General features: G+C 33.9%; 3 protein-coding genes across 5 annotated transcripts; all 3 read left to right on the forward strand.

Moving 5' to 3' along the window:
• The first annotated feature begins 3,358 nt into the window (after positions 1 to 3,358).
• On the forward strand, positions 3,359 to 7,384 carry LOC133677354 (histone-lysine N-methyltransferase, H3 lysine-9 specific SUVH1-like). Of its 3 annotated transcripts, XM_062099343.1 has the most exons (4): positions 3,359 to 3,519; positions 3,936 to 6,299; positions 6,758 to 6,835; positions 7,170 to 7,384. In XM_062099343.1, the coding sequence occupies exon 2, from the start codon at positions 4,215 to 4,217 to the stop codon at positions 6,234 to 6,236; it is 2,022 nt and encodes a 673-aa protein (XP_061955327.1). In that variant the 5' UTR covers positions 3,359 to 3,519; positions 3,936 to 4,214; the 3' UTR covers positions 6,237 to 6,299; positions 6,758 to 6,835; positions 7,170 to 7,384. The 3 variants fall into 3 exon arrangements, with proteins under 3 accessions (XP_061955327.1, XP_061955325.1, XP_061955326.1); XM_062099341.1 differs by lacking the exon at positions 6,758 to 6,835 and having other exon boundaries at positions 3,360 to 3,519; XM_062099342.1 differs by lacking the exons at positions 3,359 to 3,519; positions 6,758 to 6,835 and adding an exon at positions 3,567 to 3,712.
• Positions 7,385 to 8,112: 728 nt separating this feature from the next.
• On the forward strand, positions 8,113 to 11,719 carry LOC133676505 (probable protein S-acyltransferase 1). Its single transcript, XM_062098178.1, has 5 exons — positions 8,113 to 8,818; positions 9,233 to 9,415; positions 9,499 to 9,807; positions 10,259 to 10,480; positions 10,706 to 11,719. The coding sequence occupies exons 1-5, from the start codon at positions 8,759 to 8,761 to the stop codon at positions 11,126 to 11,128; spliced, it is 1,197 nt and encodes a 398-aa protein (XP_061954162.1). The 5' UTR covers positions 8,113 to 8,758; the 3' UTR covers positions 11,129 to 11,719.
• A 2,437-nt stretch (positions 11,720 to 14,156) lies between these two features.
• Positions 14,157 to 19,100, forward strand: LOC133677611 (probable protein S-acyltransferase 4). Its single transcript, XM_062099713.1, has 6 exons — positions 14,157 to 14,775; positions 15,509 to 15,697; positions 16,062 to 16,367; positions 17,500 to 17,721; positions 17,808 to 18,496; positions 18,784 to 19,100. Exons 1-5 carry the CDS (start codon positions 14,635 to 14,637, stop codon positions 18,492 to 18,494), a joined length of 1,545 nt encoding a protein of 514 aa, XP_061955697.1. The 5' UTR covers positions 14,157 to 14,634; the 3' UTR covers positions 18,495 to 18,496; positions 18,784 to 19,100.
• Positions 19,101 to 19,230: the final 130 nt, after the last annotated feature.

Here is a 19,230-nt window from a genome sequence, read left to right on the forward strand (position 1 = left end):
GATTACAACAGTAATCCACGGTGTATTCCTTTTTTCTTTTCTTTTTTTCCTTTTTTTTTCATTTTTTTGTCACTTTTTCATTTTTTTACTTTTTTGTTGCACTTTTTTCTTCCCTTTTTTTTCATTTTGTTTTCCCAAAATTATTTTTGTTAATTTTAATTTTTTAATATTGAGCTGGTTAAAAATTTCGCTTTGTAATTTTTTTTCTTTAAAATACTGTGGATTGCTACGGTGTTTTTCCAATAGGTTTTTCTATTTTATTTTTTTATTTTCCAAATTATATTTTTTGATTATATTTTTTTAATATTTAGTTGATTGAGAATTTAGTTTTATAATTTTTTTTCTTTAAATCATTGTTAATTGTTACAGTGTTTCTTCACATAGTTTTTTTTATGATTTCCTCTAAAATTATCTTTTTCAATTTTATTTTTTAATATTGAGCTGGTTAAGAATTACAATTACAATATGTAAGGGAAGCACTGTAGCTTTTCCTTACAAATTACTGTGGACTGCTATAGTGTTTTTTCCACATAGTTTTTTTTTTGTTTTTTTACATTTTTTTTCTAAAATTATCTTTGTAAATTTTATTTTTTTAATATTAAACTAGTTAAAAATTATAATTACAAGTAAATACAAGTAAGGCTAAATCATGTGGGGAAAACACCGTAACTTTCCTCACAAAACACTATGGAGTGATACAATTTTTTCTCACATGATTTTTTTCCAGTTTCTTTTTTTGTAATATTTTTTTTAAAATTATCTTTGTCGATGTTATTTTTTTAATATTGAGCTGGTTAGAATTTAACTTTGTAATAAAGCTTAATCATGTGAAGAAAGCACTGTAACTTTCATCACAAAACACTATGGATTGCTACAGTGTCTCTCCACATATTTTTTTTTCTTTTGATTTTTCTAAAATTATTTTTTTTAATTTTATTTTTTTTAATATTGAGCTGGTTGAGAATTACAATTATAAGCCATTACATAAGGCTAAATCATGTGGGGAAATACTGTAGCTTTCATCACAAAATACTATGAATTGCTACAGTATTTCCAGCATGGTTTTTTGTCCCTTTTTTTTGTGTTTTTTTTTAAAAAATTGTCTCTGTCGATTTTATTTTTTTAATATTGAGCTAATTGAGAATTTAGCTTTGTAATTTTTTTTCTTTAAAACTTTGTGAATTGCTGCAGGATTTTCTCACATGATTTGTTTTATGATTTTTTTTCTAAAATTATCTTTGTCGATTTTTTTTTAATATTAAGTTGGTTAAAAATTATAATTACAATAAAATTAAATCATATGGGAAAAGCGTTGTTTTTTCCTCACCAAACACTGTATATTGCTACAGTATTTCTCTAAATGATTTTTTTTTATGATTCTTTCTAAAATTATCTTTGTCGATTGTATTGGGGAAAACAATGTAGTTTTCCTCATAAAACATTGACAATTGCTATAATATTTTTTCTCATGGGTTTTTTTTTCCTTCCAAAATTATCTTTGTCAATTTTTTGTAATATTACGTTGATAGAAAATTTAGCTTTGTATTTTTTTTTTGCTTTTTCTTAACAAAAAAGCTAAATCATGTTGCGAAAACACTGTATCTTTCCTCACAGAACACTGTGGATTGCTACAAATCATTTTGTTCAGTCTCTAAGCTTTTTTTTTTTTATCAAATATTGGCTCCATCATACATTTAGTTTCTATTACTTATCTAGCACTGGTTCATAATTATAACATTATTAAGTACATTTATTTTATAAATCCATAGCAGCGCGCGAGTATGCTATCTCGTATTAACTTAAACTTAAAGTCATTTAGTATAGTTGTGATTCCGACTCAAGGAGAAAGTTTGAAATTAGTTGTAAATCCTATTAATTCTAATAAAAAGAATTTTGGTCTTTTAATCCATGCTAAAAACGAACCATGGTTGGAAGATGCACCAGACTCAAGGTTTGGGATGTGAATTCAGCATGTTAATTTTTGGGTTAATAGATTAATTTTAGTTTTATTTATAAAAAAAACCTAAAACAACGTAATTTTATAAGTTCTTAAAAAAAAACTAAAATAATATTATTTTAATATAAAAAATAATTTGATACAAAACTCAGCTAAAACCAGACCTCGAGACAATAAGCCATTAAGTTTACTCACAAAATCCAAGTCAGGCCACACTTTGCAAGCATGAATTGAATCACTCTTATGTGTTTTTTTTACGAGTGTTTGAGAATGTAATAGTATTTATTTATTTTATTTTTTTATTTAAAAATATATTAAAATAATATGTTTTTTTTAAATTATTTTTGATATCAACACATCAAAACAATAAAATATATATATATATAAAAAATTAACTTTTAAGTTAAAAATATTAAAATTTATCCAACTTTTATTTGAATACAATACCAGACAAGTGCCAATGTAAAGCATGAGCTGAGAAATGGCCAGATAAGAATGGCTACAAAAGAACCCAACCAATTGTACCACAACCTCAGTTACGCATAATTTACATATGTTAAAGCACTAAAAATACTCGCAATGTGAAAGAATTCATATAGTCTAGGTTAAATAAAAAACTAGCAATTCTCACCTAAAATATCAGTCGATTTTTTTATTAAATTATAATATTTTTAAATTGTTATAAAGAAAAAAATCCAGAAAATTTTATTTATTACATTTTAGATATTTAATTTTAATCCTTTTTATTCTAAAAAATATATTTTTAGATTAATAAAAGCATAAGTGTTAGACTTTATATGATGATTAGCTCAGGAAAGAGCATGAGCTACTAAATCACTGGATTAACCCACAGGTTTTTGGGTCAATCATTTTAATTAAAACGACAATTTTTTTTTTGTTCTAGCTATTGACCCGACCTAGTTCGATTAAGTAAATCAAATAACTAAGAACCTAACTGGATCAAACAGATTTCACAAGTTAATATTTTGTTTGTTGAGTTAAAAAACCTAAATTTGAGATTGTGATGTTAAATGTTTTTTAAAATATTATATACTTAAAAATATATCAAAATAATATTATATATATATATATATACACCAACACTGTATCAAAATGATTAAAATATATTAATTTGATTTTTTTAAAATAAAAAACTAAAAAAAATGGCACTCACAGGCAGGAAAGGAACAACTAAACATGTCTTCTTTTACCGTAAATAATCGAGGAAAAAATCAACAGTAGGAACCTGATTCATAAATCATATTATGCACTGTAGATTTTGCAGTCAGGCCCAGCACTGTAAGGCTCAAGACTAGAGACAGGCCTTCGAGGATTAGTGGTCAAAAAACTATTTGGAGCTTCTATCACCAAACTAGTACTGTCAGAAAGTACTGAAAACACTTTATTGGGTTTTGAATTTCAGACCCAAACAAAAGGACTAATGAAAGAAGACAAAGTAAAACAAAAAGGTCCAAGCTTTAGAGTTGTTTTGGGTTCTGTTTTTGGTCCTTGTAAGAAATTCAACTGATGTTCATTCAAAACAGCAGAACCTAAGATTTCAGGTAATGATATTATTAGCTTGGATCCTTTGTTTGTTACATCAGATTCTGTCTTAATTTTAATTTACAAGGTTTATTATTGTCTGTGATATGCTAATAAAGAATCTTCCTTCCTTTTTTTGTCTAAAAAAAATTCCTCTTTCTTAAAAGGGGTAAGCTTGTTTTGTCTACTGATTTCATTTTCAAACCCTTTAAGGTGAAGATTTGAACTTGATCTGTTCTAGCTCAATCTCTAGAAAAATGGAAAACCGGGTCACTTTCAATTTCATGTTTTTGTGCTGTTTTATGTGCGAGTCTGTTGAGTCCGTGTTCACTGTTTTTTGGATACCAAATATTAACCCTTTTGTTTTAGGGTTTTTTAGTGAATTGTTGTTTGTGTTGGTTGTCTCTAACTTGGTGCATGTGCTTGCATTCTGCAGAAATATAAAGGTTTAGCAACTTTTGCAACATTTCTGTGGAGATCTTGCAGTTTTTTGGCATGGAAGTTTGTGTCATTTGAATCATTTTCATTCTGCAACAAAATCCTGTTCTCTTTGTAGCATAGGTAATTCCATCAGATTTTTCTGCAAGTTTTGGTTATTGTTTATGAAGTGAAAGATATGGAAGAAGGGAAGCCATGTATGCGGAGAGAGTTGTGATTCACAGTGGGGTTTGTGTTAAGCTAAAACTGTGATTTTGCGTATTCAGAAGTAATTTTAATGGAAGAATCACCAGGTGAAGGCTCGATAGATAAGTCCAGGGTTTTGAATGTAAAGCCCTTGCGGACTCTTACTCCAGTATTCTCCGCACCACCAAACTCCAATTCTTTTCCTCAAGGTTCTCCACCTTTCGTTTGTGTTCCACCAGCAGGTCCTTTCCCACCTGGAGTTTCTCCTTTCTTTCCATTTTCCGGTATACCAAATCAATCTGTCCCTTCTGGTGACCACACCCCAATATCATCAGCAGTTCCAATCAATTCATTTCGGTCACCTGAGCCTCCATCTGCAAGGGCAGCAAACGGAAATGCTGGGTCATCAAGGAGGGCTAACAGAAACAACAGGGTTGTGGAAGAAGATGGGTACGGTGACAACCAAACTTGGAGTTCACAGAGTATATCTCAGAAGAGGACAAGAGGCAAAAAGGACAAAATTGTCTCTCCTGATGTTGACATGGATGTGATGGTAGAAAATATTTACCAATCATATAACCTCGTGGAATTTGAAGAAGCACGACGATATAATGGTGATAAAGATTCTGTAGGATGTGTACTCCTGGTTTTCAATCTGCTCCGAAGACAAATCGTACAGCTTGAAGATTCAAAGGAAGCCACTGCAGGACAATCAAGGCGCCCTGACTTAAAAGCAGGCAATGTTTTGATGACCAAAGGAGTTCGGACTAATGCCAAGAAGAGAGTTGGAGCTGTACCCGGTGTTGAAATTGGAGATATTTTCTTTTTTAGAATGGAATTGTGCACCATTGGACTGCATGCTCCGATCATGGCTGGAATAGATTACATGTCTGTCAAGGTCAGTCAAGATGAAGAACCAATAGCTGTTAGCATTGTTTCATCTGGGGGATACGAGGATGATGTTGAGGAAGATGATGGCTTGATTTACTCTGGCCAGGGCAAAGAAATGGATCAGAAGCTTGAAAGGGGTAACCTTGCACTGGAGAAAAGCTTGCATCGTGGTAATGACATTAGAGTAACCAGGGGTATAAAGGATGTGGGAAATCCAACCGGAAAGGTATATGTGTATGACGGTCTATATAGAATCCAGGAGTCATGGGTGGAGAAAGGAAAGTCTGGTTCCAATGTTTTTAGATATAAGTTGGGCAGGTTACCTGGCCAGCCTGATGCATACAAAATGTGGAAAAAAATTCAGCAGTGGAAGGATGGTATTATTCCTAGGATGGGGATTATACTACCTGATCTTACTTCTGGGGCCGAAACTTTACCAGTTTCTCTTGTGAATGATGTTGATCATGAAAAGGGGCCTGCCTATTTCAATTATTCTCCAACCCTAAAGTATTCAAAACCAGTATCGAGGGATCCTTTTGTTGGCTGTGCTTGCAATGGTGCTTGTCTTCCAGGAAACGAGAATTGTGATTGTGTTCAGAAAAATGGAGGCTATCTTCCTCATATTGTGAATGGGGTTATTGTGAGTCAAAAATCTGTGATATATGAGTGTGGTCCTCCCTGCCAGTGCCCTCCAACTTGCCGCAATCGTGTGTCCCAGGGTGGTCTAAGAGTTCGTTTGGAGGTGTTTAAAACTAAGGATAGAGGTTGGGGCTTAAGATCCTGGGACCCCATACGAGCTGGAGCATTTATATGTGTATATGCAGGAGAAGCTGTCGATGATTCTGAGGCACAAGAGCTTGCAGGTGAAAACGAAGATGATCACATTTTTGATGGTACCCGCATTTATCAGCCAGTGGAAGTTTTGCCTGGTGATTTAAATAATGCTCCAAACCTTCAATTTCCTCTTGTAATAAATGCCAGAAATGCTGGGAATGTAGCTCGTTTTATAAATCACAGCTGCTCTCCAAATCTGTTCTGGCAGCCAGTTTTACGGGGAAATAGCAAGGAGTTTGATCTCCATATTGCATTTTATGCTATCAGACACGTTCCTCCTATGACAGAGTTGACATATAGTTATGGAATGGTACCACCTGAAAAAGCAGATCGTGGGAAGAAAAAATGCTTCTGTGGATCACCAAAGTGCAGAGGTTTTTTCTATTGATGGTCCATTTACTGGAGCATTTGGATAAGGATAGTCCTTGCTAACTCATGCTTCCAGAAGAAGGTTTGTATTCCAACTTCATCACTCAGTTTTTGCTCGCTGGGGGAAAAATATTTATTTTTTCCTTGTTTTTCCTCAAATGCTCATAAATTTACTGGACTGTTTCAATGCATAACAAAGTGCTATGTGGCGGATTTTTAAGTTATTTACAAAATGAATATGACTGATTATCCCAAGTGCACTAAATATTCATGTTTCTTTCTTCCCTTCATCTTGCAGCCAGTTTTATTCATACCTGTAACATGTTTTCCAATCTGGATGCTTCACACTTTGGAAATCATGCATTTTCTTTATATATGCACTTGATTAAATGTAGACCTTGTTTGAATTTATTTTGGTAAAAATTCTTTCAAAATATCCCATGAAGTGATGTTTTAATACGGGAAAGTGGTTTATAGAACTGCAAGGTCATTTGTATGGCTATAACTCTTAAACAACTCTTTTTTTTTTCACTCATGAAGATGTCTGAAGCAGGCCTCCACAAGGCCATCAAAGGGGGACTCTTTTAATGATCCTCATATGTATGCGTTTGAAAGAAGGTAGAGCACTAGATTCATCCTGCAATGGGCTAGAGAACAGCAAATCCTGCATCTTACTGCCATTCATGGTTTAAGAAATCTTAAGATTTTGAATTTCCAAGTATCAAATCTCATATTTGTGTTCATGATTGGAGAAGATTAGATACTGGATCACACAAGTTATATACTCTGGTCCAATTGTAGATTCAGTTAGAACATTTTGAAAATATATCAGAATTGCTTTGCTGCTTCTATGTATGAATGTGTGCTTTCTTATGTACATGAGAATTTTGGTGTCCATACTTACCTTTTGAAACTGAAGACTCACTTCTGCTTTTCCCTTTTCCACCATCAGCTATTTTTGCAGTCCGTGGCGAGAAAAGCACCAGGATGTCTCAGTAAATGCCTGTATTTCCAGCAGCTGTTGGTGGTAATTCGGTCATTGTAATATGAAATATTAGGATGCAGACTTGTAACTTGGTTTAGTTGTTATCCCATCGAGTAGTTCTCGCCTAGTTTGTGAAGTTCACTCGTATTTAATAATGATTGATGTGCCCAGAAGTTTTCCTAGTTGCACTCATTTTTTCAGTCATTTTATACGCGCGTAGTTGCATTCATTTTTGTTTGAATAGGAAAAGGAGTGATTTGTAGTTGAATACGAAGTGAAGCTTAGGTTTTGATGGCTGTTGTTCTAAGACCCCCGACCATTTTTGCAGCAAAGAGGTTTGCTGTGGTGAGAAAATGGAGGGTTTTTTTTTTTTTTTTGAAATTAACACAATGGTTAAAAAACTTAGCCAAAATAACTCAGCTGGAAACTTATTTGTGAAAATAGCAGAGTCACAGATCTCACATGTGTGACTTTAAAATTGCATGGCAGAGGCATTTTTCTAGCCTTTCAACTCACAATTGGTCATGCTTGTGAGACTATGTGTCTTGTGTTATTTTTATGGATAAGTTTTCGGCACTGCTATTTCGATAATTTTTTTCTCACTGTGCTAAGGTTTATTTAAAAAAAAAAAAAACTGGAGAGGTCCTCCAAGAACACGTGCAACTAAATAAGTTGAAAGCAAGAGATCTGCATTTGCAGTTCAAAGTAGCTGGAGGGTTTTTTTTTGTTACAAAGACTGCTTTATCAATAAGATTCAATCACATGAAAAGAAAAAATTAGTGAAGCAACTCATTCTATTTAACAATGGTATTTAGAAGGAAATCTGAGGCTACTTTATGGTTGGAACTATTTCATTTCAGAGGGCATTAGATTTGGCAAATTAACCTTTCATCACTGATTTTAGTAGCCCAAAAATAGCTGGCTGCTACCAAAAACATGGCCAGCATCTCTTTTTGCAAGAGACAAGTATCACAAGCATGATATGTTATTAAACTTTGAAACTATTTGGCTGGGAAGTGGATGTGTTCTCTACCTCTATCCAAGAATGGCACCTCAGTGTCAGATAAATAATGCTTAACACAGAGAGATAAGAGATCGTCTGGTCTTGAAACTTTAGTGAACTTAGGGGTGTCCAAAGTCTCAAAGTTTGGACAGAGACAATCTTAAAAAAACAAAAACCAGGGGCTTTATTCTAAAATTGGACCTTATTTTAACTACTTTAGCCCGCGAAAAAACCGTTGGAAATCGTTGTTTGGTGGGAAAAGTTGACAGCAAAGGTTGCAAGAGAGAGAGACAGAGATTGGTAATAGGATTGGTGTGCGTGATCTGGGAGGTTTTTGTCATTTTTTTTTCTTGAAGAGAGAAGAATGTGACAAAAAAAACCCACTTTTCTTCTGATTTCAATCCAAAAGAAACATTTTTTTTCAAAAAGTTTTTTTTTTTTGGATTGATTTCATGTGGGTTTGATTTTGAAGGAGCTTTTGTTGCTTAATATTTGTCAATAGAAAAGGAACAGGTATAAGAGTTGGAGATCTTCTTGTAATAAGGGAACAGCGATGGACCCTCCTTCCACACCAAAATCAAGGAGGCTCTATCAAATTTGGAAGGGAAACAATGTAATCCTTTTTTCTCACCTTCTGCATATCATCATTCTCTCTACTATGAATCTATTGATTTCTTTGCTTACTGGTTTGTTACTAATGATACTTTAAAGGGATCTAATCAATGTGCCTTAAACCAATGTTTCTTTATAAAATCAAGGGATGTGCCTTAATCAAATGTTTCTTTATAAAATATCAGCCGCAACTATTAGTACGACTTTAGTTAATCAGAGGAAAGAGTCCCAGAATTATAATCGGTAAATGTGTTTCGAAATGAGTGTTGCTGGCTCGTTATTGACACGACAATCTATGAGTATTTTGCAGTAGTTAGAGATGGATTTGATGAATTTGATGGGAAACTGCAGTTACAGATTGTTATGTTCTCTAATTTCTGGACCAGGACTAACAAGCTTCTTGTTCTGATATCAGAAATTTCTTTGTGGTGGGAGAGCAGTCTTTGGTCCTGATGCATCATCTCTATTCTTGACAACATTTTTAATTGGAGGTCCTGCAATAGCTTTCTGCATAAAGATGCTGCTGCTGATAATCAGAAATGATGATCCACAGTATGACTATCCAGTACTAGTCGGGGGAATGGTCCTCGCTATTATGGTTGGTAAATTGAAGTTTCTTGGTAATGATAGACCTCGTGCAGCCAATAATTTTTTAGTCTGACCTGATAAAATATCACGCAGGACTTCTTATTTCTCTTCTTGACGTCAGGTAGAGATCCAGGAATAATACCTAGAAATTCTGAGCCACCTGAATCAGATGAATCGGTTGGCATTGCTACCCAATCTATGGAGTGGGTTAATAACAAAATTGCCGACTTGAAATTGCATCGTACAAAGGATGTAGTTGTTAATGGCCACAGTATTAAATTGAAGTTCTGTGACACTTGTCTGTTATATCGTCCGCCACGAGCTTCACATTGCTCCATCTGCAACAATTGTATTCAGAAGTTTGATCATCATTGTCCATGGGTGGGTCAGTGCATTGGACTGGTAAGTTACTTCCTGGTATTCTTTAGGATTTGAAGATCTCTTGAATATTTGAATGTTCTGTGCTATCTGAAACCTGTGGACGTTTCTGATAATGTATGAACACATTTTTTAACTTGGACTATATACAATCAAACCATCTCTTCTTTAGGTTATAGAAGTTGATTGAGGTTATGTACATTTATATGATTGGTTTTGCGCATTTGAAAGTTTTACAGACAGACTTCATGGAGTGTAAAAGTTATTGATAATCCTTCATGTTATTATGGCACTCCAAGCCAGAGAAAGTTGCATTTTGGACTTCGCTCATGATTTATCATGCACTCTATTGAATCATTCCTGCTCATGTTTTGAAATTCTGAAATTTGCTGTTCCTGCTTCAGAGAGCCTGCAGAGTTTTTTTTTTTTTTGACAGGCACTAACCAGCTTCTTCCGTGTTGATGCCCATTTGCAGCGCAACTACCCATATTTCATAGGCTTTATATCCACATCAACCACTTTGTGCATATATGTGTTCGTGTTTTCTTGGTTCAATGTTCTCCGGCAACAGGGAACTTTGTGGAGCATTATGTCTCATGACGTTCTATCTGTTGTTCTCATTGCGTACTGCTTTGTAGCTGTCTGGTTTGTTGGTGGGCTTACGCTTTTCCACCTCTACCTGATTAGCACCAACCAGGTATGGCATTTACAAATGATTAACAGAATCTAATGTTTGTGCTGCCGCTTTCTTTTTTATCTCACAAGGTGAACAAGGCAATTCAATCAATTTTATTTGCAGCGAATATACTTTCTTAGCATTCAACTTCTGTTTTGGCCTTTCATCATATGCTTACCTCTAGCTACAATCCGTGCGTTGTTCGCCACTCTTGTATCTAATTCTGTTGCCTCTCATTCATCACAGACCACTTATGAAAATTTCCGGTACCGCTATGATAAGAAGGAAAACCCCTTCACCAGAGGGATACTAAAGAACTTTAAACAAGTATTCTTCTCGAAGATCCCAGCTTCAGCAATCAATTTCCGAGAATGGGTGTCAGAAGATGATGATTCTTTAATGGGTAGTTCAGACATAAATGGAAACTTCATTGGGAAAGGGAAATTTGACATCGAAATGGGAGGTAAATTTGGCAAAGATGGGGCCATACATCTTCCAACTGTTTTGCAGAATTTGGATTATGGCAGTCTTAATGATAATTTGAAGAAAAAGGGAGAAGGAAAAGCCGCATTTGACCCCTTTTTCTTTCCTGCTGATCAAGAACAAACAAATTCACCACAGACCTCCAGGGATAAAAGCAGTGCTGCTGAAGATAAAAGGAAGCAATAGCTTTTATGATAGCTAGACGTTCATCCAAGGTAAATGTAGTTCTTTTAACCTGTCCATGACGTATGCACTGATGCTTTTATGAAAGAATAATGTGATCCAGAACACTAAAATCATAGATAATCCAGTAAACCAATTCTGCATAGAACTCAAACACCTTGGCAGCTTTGAAACAGTGCATCGACGTCGCATAGCAGTTGACAGATTAATGAACTTAAGTTTGGTGAAGATACCAAGTAAAATGAAAGCTTGTTGTTGTTTCAAATGCTGTATAGAAACAATGAAGTAAACAATTTCTTTTTGTTGAATTGAAATTCAATCTATTCCATGTGTACAAAAACAAAAAGTTGAAATGGAGGTGTTTTTCGGCAAGTCGGATGGCTTAGAACATAGAAGAACTGAACAGCAATTTGCTTGATTTTTTGTTGTTTTATTTTTCAGACTCAATTTTTGAGATGTTTTTATATCTGGTGTACAAATTGTTCTTATGAATAAAGTAGATTAGAGTGTAAATAGTGAACTGGGCAGTCATTATGGGAAGAGTAGAGGTTGGTCCATGAATATACTCTGCATTAGACTTTGCAAATGCTACAATGGCTGGTTTAGATTATTGTTGGAAATTCACTTCAAAACTGTCATTAAAACAAAATTATTTTATGTTTCTGTCTCTGTCCTAATACACTAACCAAAAGCAACTGTTAACCAATGCAAGATGTGGATCAAACCAAACACATTAGCAGAACTCATTGGAGCAATCACTAATAAATCAAGATCCACCGCATCAACCAACCAGACAGTTTTCGTTCACGCTAATATGACTTATGTAGTGATTTTCCAACAAATCTTTCTGTTCAATTGTGATAAACTTACGCATAATCTTACGAGTTCTATATACATATAAAATCTTTGTTAATTGTTACAAAACAAATGTGGGGATAAACACTTGACAGTGATTTTGCCAGCTCTATTCTAGACACACATAGCAACAAAAAGAAGGGCTGGCTAAGATTTAAAGCCAGATGGTAGCATCGGTATATCTCGATGATAAGCACTAAAGCTGGAACCCTAGAATGGCAGGTTTTGTCTGGCCTGTTTGAGCCCATGAGAGGCTTGTTGAAAGAAATTGCCTCACGGCATTATCAACGATAAGCTGACAAACAAACCCTGTTGATGCCTTGTTTCGGCTTGTGCCGACAAGTCTAAACAGAAGCCTTCCATTTGTCTTCTTAGTAATTTCTAGGCTCTTTAAAATGTGTATCCCTCCTCGGCAAGGCTAACAGTCTTGCCAAAAGTCAAGTGTTGTAATTTTTTATTTTTTTGTATTTTTCTTGTTATTATTTTTTAAAGTATTTTTATTTGAAAATATTTTAAAATAATATTTTTTATTTAATAAATTTAAACATAGAAAATCAAGAAATATGATAATATATTTTTAATCATTAATATTTGATCTAACAATAAAATCACCGGGAATGAGTTTCCAATTCATAAATTCTTAACACGTTGTTTGTTGCACGATTTGGATAAACAAACCTATCCTTGCCTTGCTAAATTACGTGCCAACTGCTACCATTTTAATAAATTTATTAAAACAGAACGAAAGATCGAACTCAATCAACAACAAAACATTCAATAAAAAGTTAAATTAAAGGCAAACATTAAAAACAAAAAATAATAACAAATAAATTATTAAGGTCTATCTTAATTGGTCAGATTCTAAATTTGTTTTTTAAAGATTATCAGTTTAAATTCTATAAATCTCGAGTCAATAAAGATTTACAAGTTCATTAATTTCAGAACTCGTAAAATTAATTGAGGTACATGTAAATTATCTAAATATTCATGTTAATAATAATAATAATAATAATAACAACAACAACAACAACAACGAATGAATAAAAGGAAATGCGACAGAGACAAACAAAGGAATGCGTGTAGACCACTTCAAATTTGCAAGAAGATGTTGTGCCATCACGATGGTTGACGTTGAACATGGCTGGACACTCCTCTTGCTGGCCTATCAAATTCTTTTTTTATTAGATTATTCAATAATAATAATAATTGAAATAAAATCTAATTATTTTATTGATAATATTTTTTCTTAGCTGAAAACCAATATTAAATAAAAGGGTTACGAAAGGAATTCTTTTATTATTTATGTTGGATATGGTGAGTCAATTCATTCAGTTTAATAGATAGCCAACCTTCATCTTTTCTTTTTTTTTTTAAAAAAGAGAAAATTAAGTTACTAAAATTTAAGATTTATGAAAATAATTTTCCTTTTTATTATTAGGCATGAGTCTTACCTCAATATTTAAAAACAAAAAGCAATCTTAAAGGGTATAACTCAATTAATTAAATTCTAAATTTGCTTTTTAAAAATCATTAATTTGAGTTTCACAAATCTCATGAGTCATAACTACTGGAGGCTTACATGGTTGTTAACTTCAGGACTGTTAGAATTTGTCGAGGTACATACAAGCTGACCCGAATTAATATGAAAAAACATACTTTTTTATTAATTAAGTCAATTTCTAATAATTTTACCACACATAACCTGTTTTTAATGGATTCATTTTATGAATTTAGCTGTGATACATAAAAGCAGTATGAAAATATTTTTAAATATGAACTTTAAAAATAATAATTTTAATATATTAAAATGAAAAATTATTAAATGGCTTAGAAAATCTTAGAATCACAGAATCAACTTAAGCAAATATAATATAATTTTAAACATATTTGTTTATTATTATACATATATTTTCAATCATAAATAAATTTTATTTTTACGCTCTATATACCTTCCACGTGATTTATTTATAGATTTTATGGTTAAAAAGAAAAGGAAAAAGGTACATTTCCCGGCATACTCTATAATTCCTCCATTAAAACTAGTCCTCGTATTGTTTTTTTTTTTTAAAAAAAATATATAAAATGACGAGCATAAAAATTAATTTGAATAAGAAAAGAAAATAATAATAAGGCGTAAACGTATAATAAATAAATAAACAATAATACAGGCGGAAAAGCCGCGAGAAATTGAAACATCCGCCCCGAACTCATCGTTGCCAGCAGCTCTCTCTCCCATCCTCTATCTGTAACAGAGTCTTGTCTAGACAGACAAAGAATCAAACAAACCCAAATAGTGTTAAACTAAAGTTTTAATCTTTACAAGAATTAATAAGAGAATCTTTGTCTTGGTATAATCACCCCCCCCCCCCCTCAAAAAAAAAAAGAAACCGAAAAGAAAAAAAAGAATAACACAGAGAGAGAGAGAGAGAAACTCTTGGTTATGCAAGAAGAAGCACCTGGTTTTTGATCCAAAAACCTCTCCACCTTCCTTTTCTCTCTCCCTCTTTCACATTTCTACTCCATTAATATTTGCAAATCTTGGGTTTCTATTACATTTCCAAGAAGGAAAGAAAGATTGGATCTTTGTCGCTGTGACATGTGTGGATAGATAAAAAGAAGGGAGTGTGTGTGTGTGTGTTTAGAGGTTGGTTAATATGAATCCAAACTTGGGTTCTTCTTCTTCTACTGGTGCTTCTCCTGCTAGAGGAGAAGGACGAGGAGGCGGCGGGGGAAATGGAGGGATGGACAGGGGTTATAAGCCGAAGAGGTTATATCAAGTTTGGAAAGGAAGCAATGTTAGTGTTTCTCTCTCTTTCTTTGTCAAGTTTGTTTTTTGATTTGTGTAATGGGGTTGTTTGATCATTCGCTGAATTGGGTTTTGATTATTCTCTTTGTTTTGGATGTGTGTCTTGGAAATTTGGATTTTTACTATCAATTTGATTTTGTTGATCGTGGATGGAGGTTGACTTAGTTGTGTTCAATACTTCAATGTGGAAATGAATGCCTTTGATCTTAATTGTTATGTTTGATGAAATGTTTAGATGCATTCTGGACTGGTAAATTTTGAAGCTGTAAAAACTTTTAATTTTGTTTGGTCATAATTGAAATTGGTTCATGAAGTCGTTTCTTGTTGTGTTGAACTTGGTTAGATTTTGTAAATAATTTCACCCTGCAATTTTGATGCGTGATTAGCGGCAAGAAGTTTGTTCGGTTTCTGTTAGAGTTCTCCAACATTCCGACTTTTTTTAATCAATTTAAGAAAATCCGCCTCTGGTTCATTGTTCTTTATCAGTGTATCAGTGTATCAGTTAGTTACTTAGTTTGGTCTTGGATTCCTTTTGAAGTTTCAGCTGACCATTTCTTGATTCACTTGATCAACTTGCGAATTTGCTGAGTATTTATCATGTTGCATTTGAAATGCACACATCCTCGTGGCACTTTTTATAAAAAAAATTCTTGAATATTGTTTCCTTTTATGGAATTGTAGCATTGATGAGCTCTAGTTGTTTTTTGTCTTGGTTTCATCAGAGATTTTTCTGTGGCGGGAGATTGATCTTTGGTCCTGATGTGGCATCGATTTTTCTATCAATGCTTCTTATTGCTGCCCCTGCTATTGGTTTTTGTATAAAAGTCTATAACAAGATTTTGGACAAAGGTACCAAAAATCCAGCTCGGTGGTATCCTGTATTTTTCGTGGGCTCGATCCTTACTGTATTAGTAAGTATTTCATTTTCAATTTGGCTTCAAGCAGTGCTAACAATAGGCAGAGTTGCAATTTACTTGTTCTTAAGGAAGCACAGCAATTGAATGAAATGCAATTATTATGGGATTTGGCTGTTTGTTTTAGCTTCTTTATGGGATTTTTCTTTTGCAGCTTATGATGTGAGTTTTTCAACTTACTAAAAATTTTCTGAAAGATTTGTTGTTAAATGACTAGCAAGTGAAAGTTGTCTGACATTATAGTTTCCATTAGTAGATCTGCAGTCAAATTTTCTGACAAGTGTTTCAGTAATTTCTGTGCAAAACCACCTCTTCTTGCAAATAATGAAAAATTTAATAATAAAGTAAACTTTTTCTGTAGGATTTATTGTTTCTCTTCTTAACATCTTCTCGGGATCCTGGAATAGTCCGTAGAAACACAAGGCCTCCTGAGTCAGATGAAACAGGTGACGTAACCCCATCAATGGAATGGGTCAATGGGAGAACCCCCTATTTGAGATTACCTCGGACAAAAGATGTGATGGTAAATGGCCACGCAGTTAAAGTTAAGTACTGTGACACCTGTTTGCTTTATCGTCCTCCCCGTGCTTCTCATTGTTCAATTTGCAACAACTGTGTTCAGAGATTTGATCATCACTGTCCATGGGTTGGTCAGTGTATTGGAATAGTAAGTTCAAGTTCCTTGTGAAGCAATTTTTTTTTTCCAAGCAAATAAATTTAGATAACACTGTTTTTTTGTGGGACGAGCAACAAATGCAACTTTTTTGGAGATAGCCTGCATGTTCTGGAAAGAAGATTTATTAAGCATTGAATAATAATTTGAAAATTTTCCTCTTTGTTTCAATTAAACTGATATGTCATGGAGATCATTACCAAGTACAGTTATGGGAATACTATCATGGGAATGAATAACATATCTTGTCATTCTCATTGCTTGTTTGCTTTTCATCAGATACTGGATCCTTTTCTATTGAACTTGGTGCTCCCTGATTGCCCAAATAACTCTATTAACACTGCATCTAGACCTTTCCTATAATTTTAGTGCCAAAATTTGGATGTGCTCAAATCTGGTCTTATTGCATCCATTTGCAACCTGTTGTAAGATGTCTACTTAAAAGGGTAGGCATATCTGGTCACCAAAAAGTTGTGTGAATTTTAGCTGCTTTAAATTTTGTGATGTTTTCATGATTTCTTCTATGGATATTTGCTCTCATCCAAATTATGCTGCATTTACTTTCAAATAGTAGTTTGATGTCATTCTTTTTCTCCTTTTATTGGAAAGAAAGAAATAAAGATCCTTGATGTACACTCTTACATCAATTGAATTCTTGATACCATAATTTCTTATTTAATACTGATCACTGTTTTGGACTATTTAGGCAAAGTTTGGTCTCTTATTCTGGAAAAGTTTTGGGCGTTGAAATGTTAGGAATGACATGATTTATTGTTGGTATTCATATCATGCATGTTGCCAATTCTGTGGCATTTTAGCAGTATTCTTGCAAAAATCACACTTACAGCTTACCAATTAAAATCCTGACTTCACTAAGTTAAAGTACAATTGAGAGGCATGAATGTCCTTTACACTTTTGGGCTATATGTTTTCAATGGAGAAATGGCGCAGACTTCAATTAGTAAGCCAAGGAAGAAAAACAAGATTAATTATTTGTGATCTCAATTTCTGTGAATAAGTAAAACAACCCTCATCGATTCATACAGTTCATAATATGATTGTATCACACACTGTTACCTTTCTGTGGGGAACTTACTGTATTATCATGTCTTGATCTGGTTTGCAGCGTAACTATCGGTTCTTCTTCATGTTTATATCGACAGCAACCATCTTGTGCTTATATGTTTTCGGGTTTAGTTGGATCTTCATTCTTGAAGGGAAGCCAAATGTATGGAAAGCTATATCACATGATGTACTCGCTGATTTTCTCATAGTCTACTGCTTCATAGCTGTCTGGTTTGTTGGTGGCCTCACAGCTTTCCATTCCTATCTGATTAGCACAAACCAGGTGACATTTTTATCCAAAAATAAACTGGGCCAACTAGTTACTCTTTAAAATCTTATTTGACTTTTCTGGTCTTTTTCCTTATACAGACTACGTATGAGAATTTCCGCTACAGGTATGATAAGAAGGAGAATCCATATAATAGGGGAGTAATAAGAAATATTAGAGAAATCTTTTTCTCCAAGATTCCACCTTCAATGAATAAATTTCGATCATTTGTGGATGAAGATGAATTTATGGCAGTCGGCTCTCTGACGCTAAATCTTGGAGATAATTTGGTTAGCTCAAAGGAGAAAATCGATATTGAATTGGGAGCTAAGGTTGCAGGAGCTAGTAACTATTCCCTTCCAGAAATTTTGCGAAATTTAGATTACGATGATGATTCTGATGATAATTTAAAGATGGAGGAAGATGGAACGCCAGGCATGGACCTATTCTCTCACGATGAACTAGATTTGAAAGGATCGGTGCAAACCTCTATTGTTGGAGATGGATCAATAGAATCTGTACAAGGTCCAGATGCCTTGGATGGAGTGAGGGAATCTGCTAGAAGTTCAAGAGAATCAATTCAAATTTCCATTGCTGAAGATGGAGCTGGAGAACCTGCTCAAAGTTCCATTGCTGATAACGGAGTGGTAGAATCTTTGCAAAGCTCCATTGCTGAAGATGGAGTATTAATCAAGAAATCTATCGTTGAAGATGGGACAAACCTAGCCAAGGGAACTAATGACAATCACAATTCTCATCAAACCACAGCATCAGATCTTCAAGTATAGAGGTTTGTGTCTGACCCTTTTTGCCACCGGTGCATTGAAATGAACCGATTGAACTTTAGCGGGATATCCATCATGATTGTGCACTTATCTGAATGAAGTAATTCATCATCGTCATATCATATACAGAAGATTGGATTTGATAATGATTTGTGTGCATCCACATTATAACTTGATTCACAAAAGAATTATTCCAAATTCCGTGTGGGAAATTGGGTGAAGGAAATTTAAACTTCTTAGATTCTTTCTATTCTTCTTTCCTCTACCAACGACATTACTTGTTCTTCTACAGGTTTTGCTGCAGAATATCTTTTGCTTAAATATTTTGAATCATATACGAGGATAGCTTGTTCCTGTGATTGCACTAGTTGGTAGCTGCGGGGCTTCGAAGGGCTGTAATTTCAAAGGTTGAATGCTAGCTTATCAATGCTGCTTTTGCTGGAAAAAAGAACAGAAACTGATAGTACACTTTCATCTGTTCGTTAAAAAAATGCCGACTTAAGTGTTGTTGCAAGTTGTAAAGGTGACATTTTGTAATAATCCAGATACCTACAGACGAGCGAGGTATCTGTGAAGGTAAAATTGTTAAAGATCTTTTTTTTTTCTTGATAGGCTTGTTCTCTCTCTTTTCATTTTACGAGCTGTAGTATGATTCCTTCACTTTTCACTCTCCTCTTCCTCTCTTCGTGAGCACGAGCCCTGCATGTCTGAACTAAAGAAGCTGAGATCATAGTAGTAA

The sequence above is a fragment of the Populus nigra genome, chromosome 17 (genome assembly GCF_951802175.1).
Source record: "Populus nigra chromosome 17, ddPopNigr1.1, whole genome shotgun sequence".
In the NCBI taxonomy this organism is placed as follows: domain Eukaryota; kingdom Viridiplantae; phylum Streptophyta; class Magnoliopsida; order Malpighiales; family Salicaceae; genus Populus; species Populus nigra.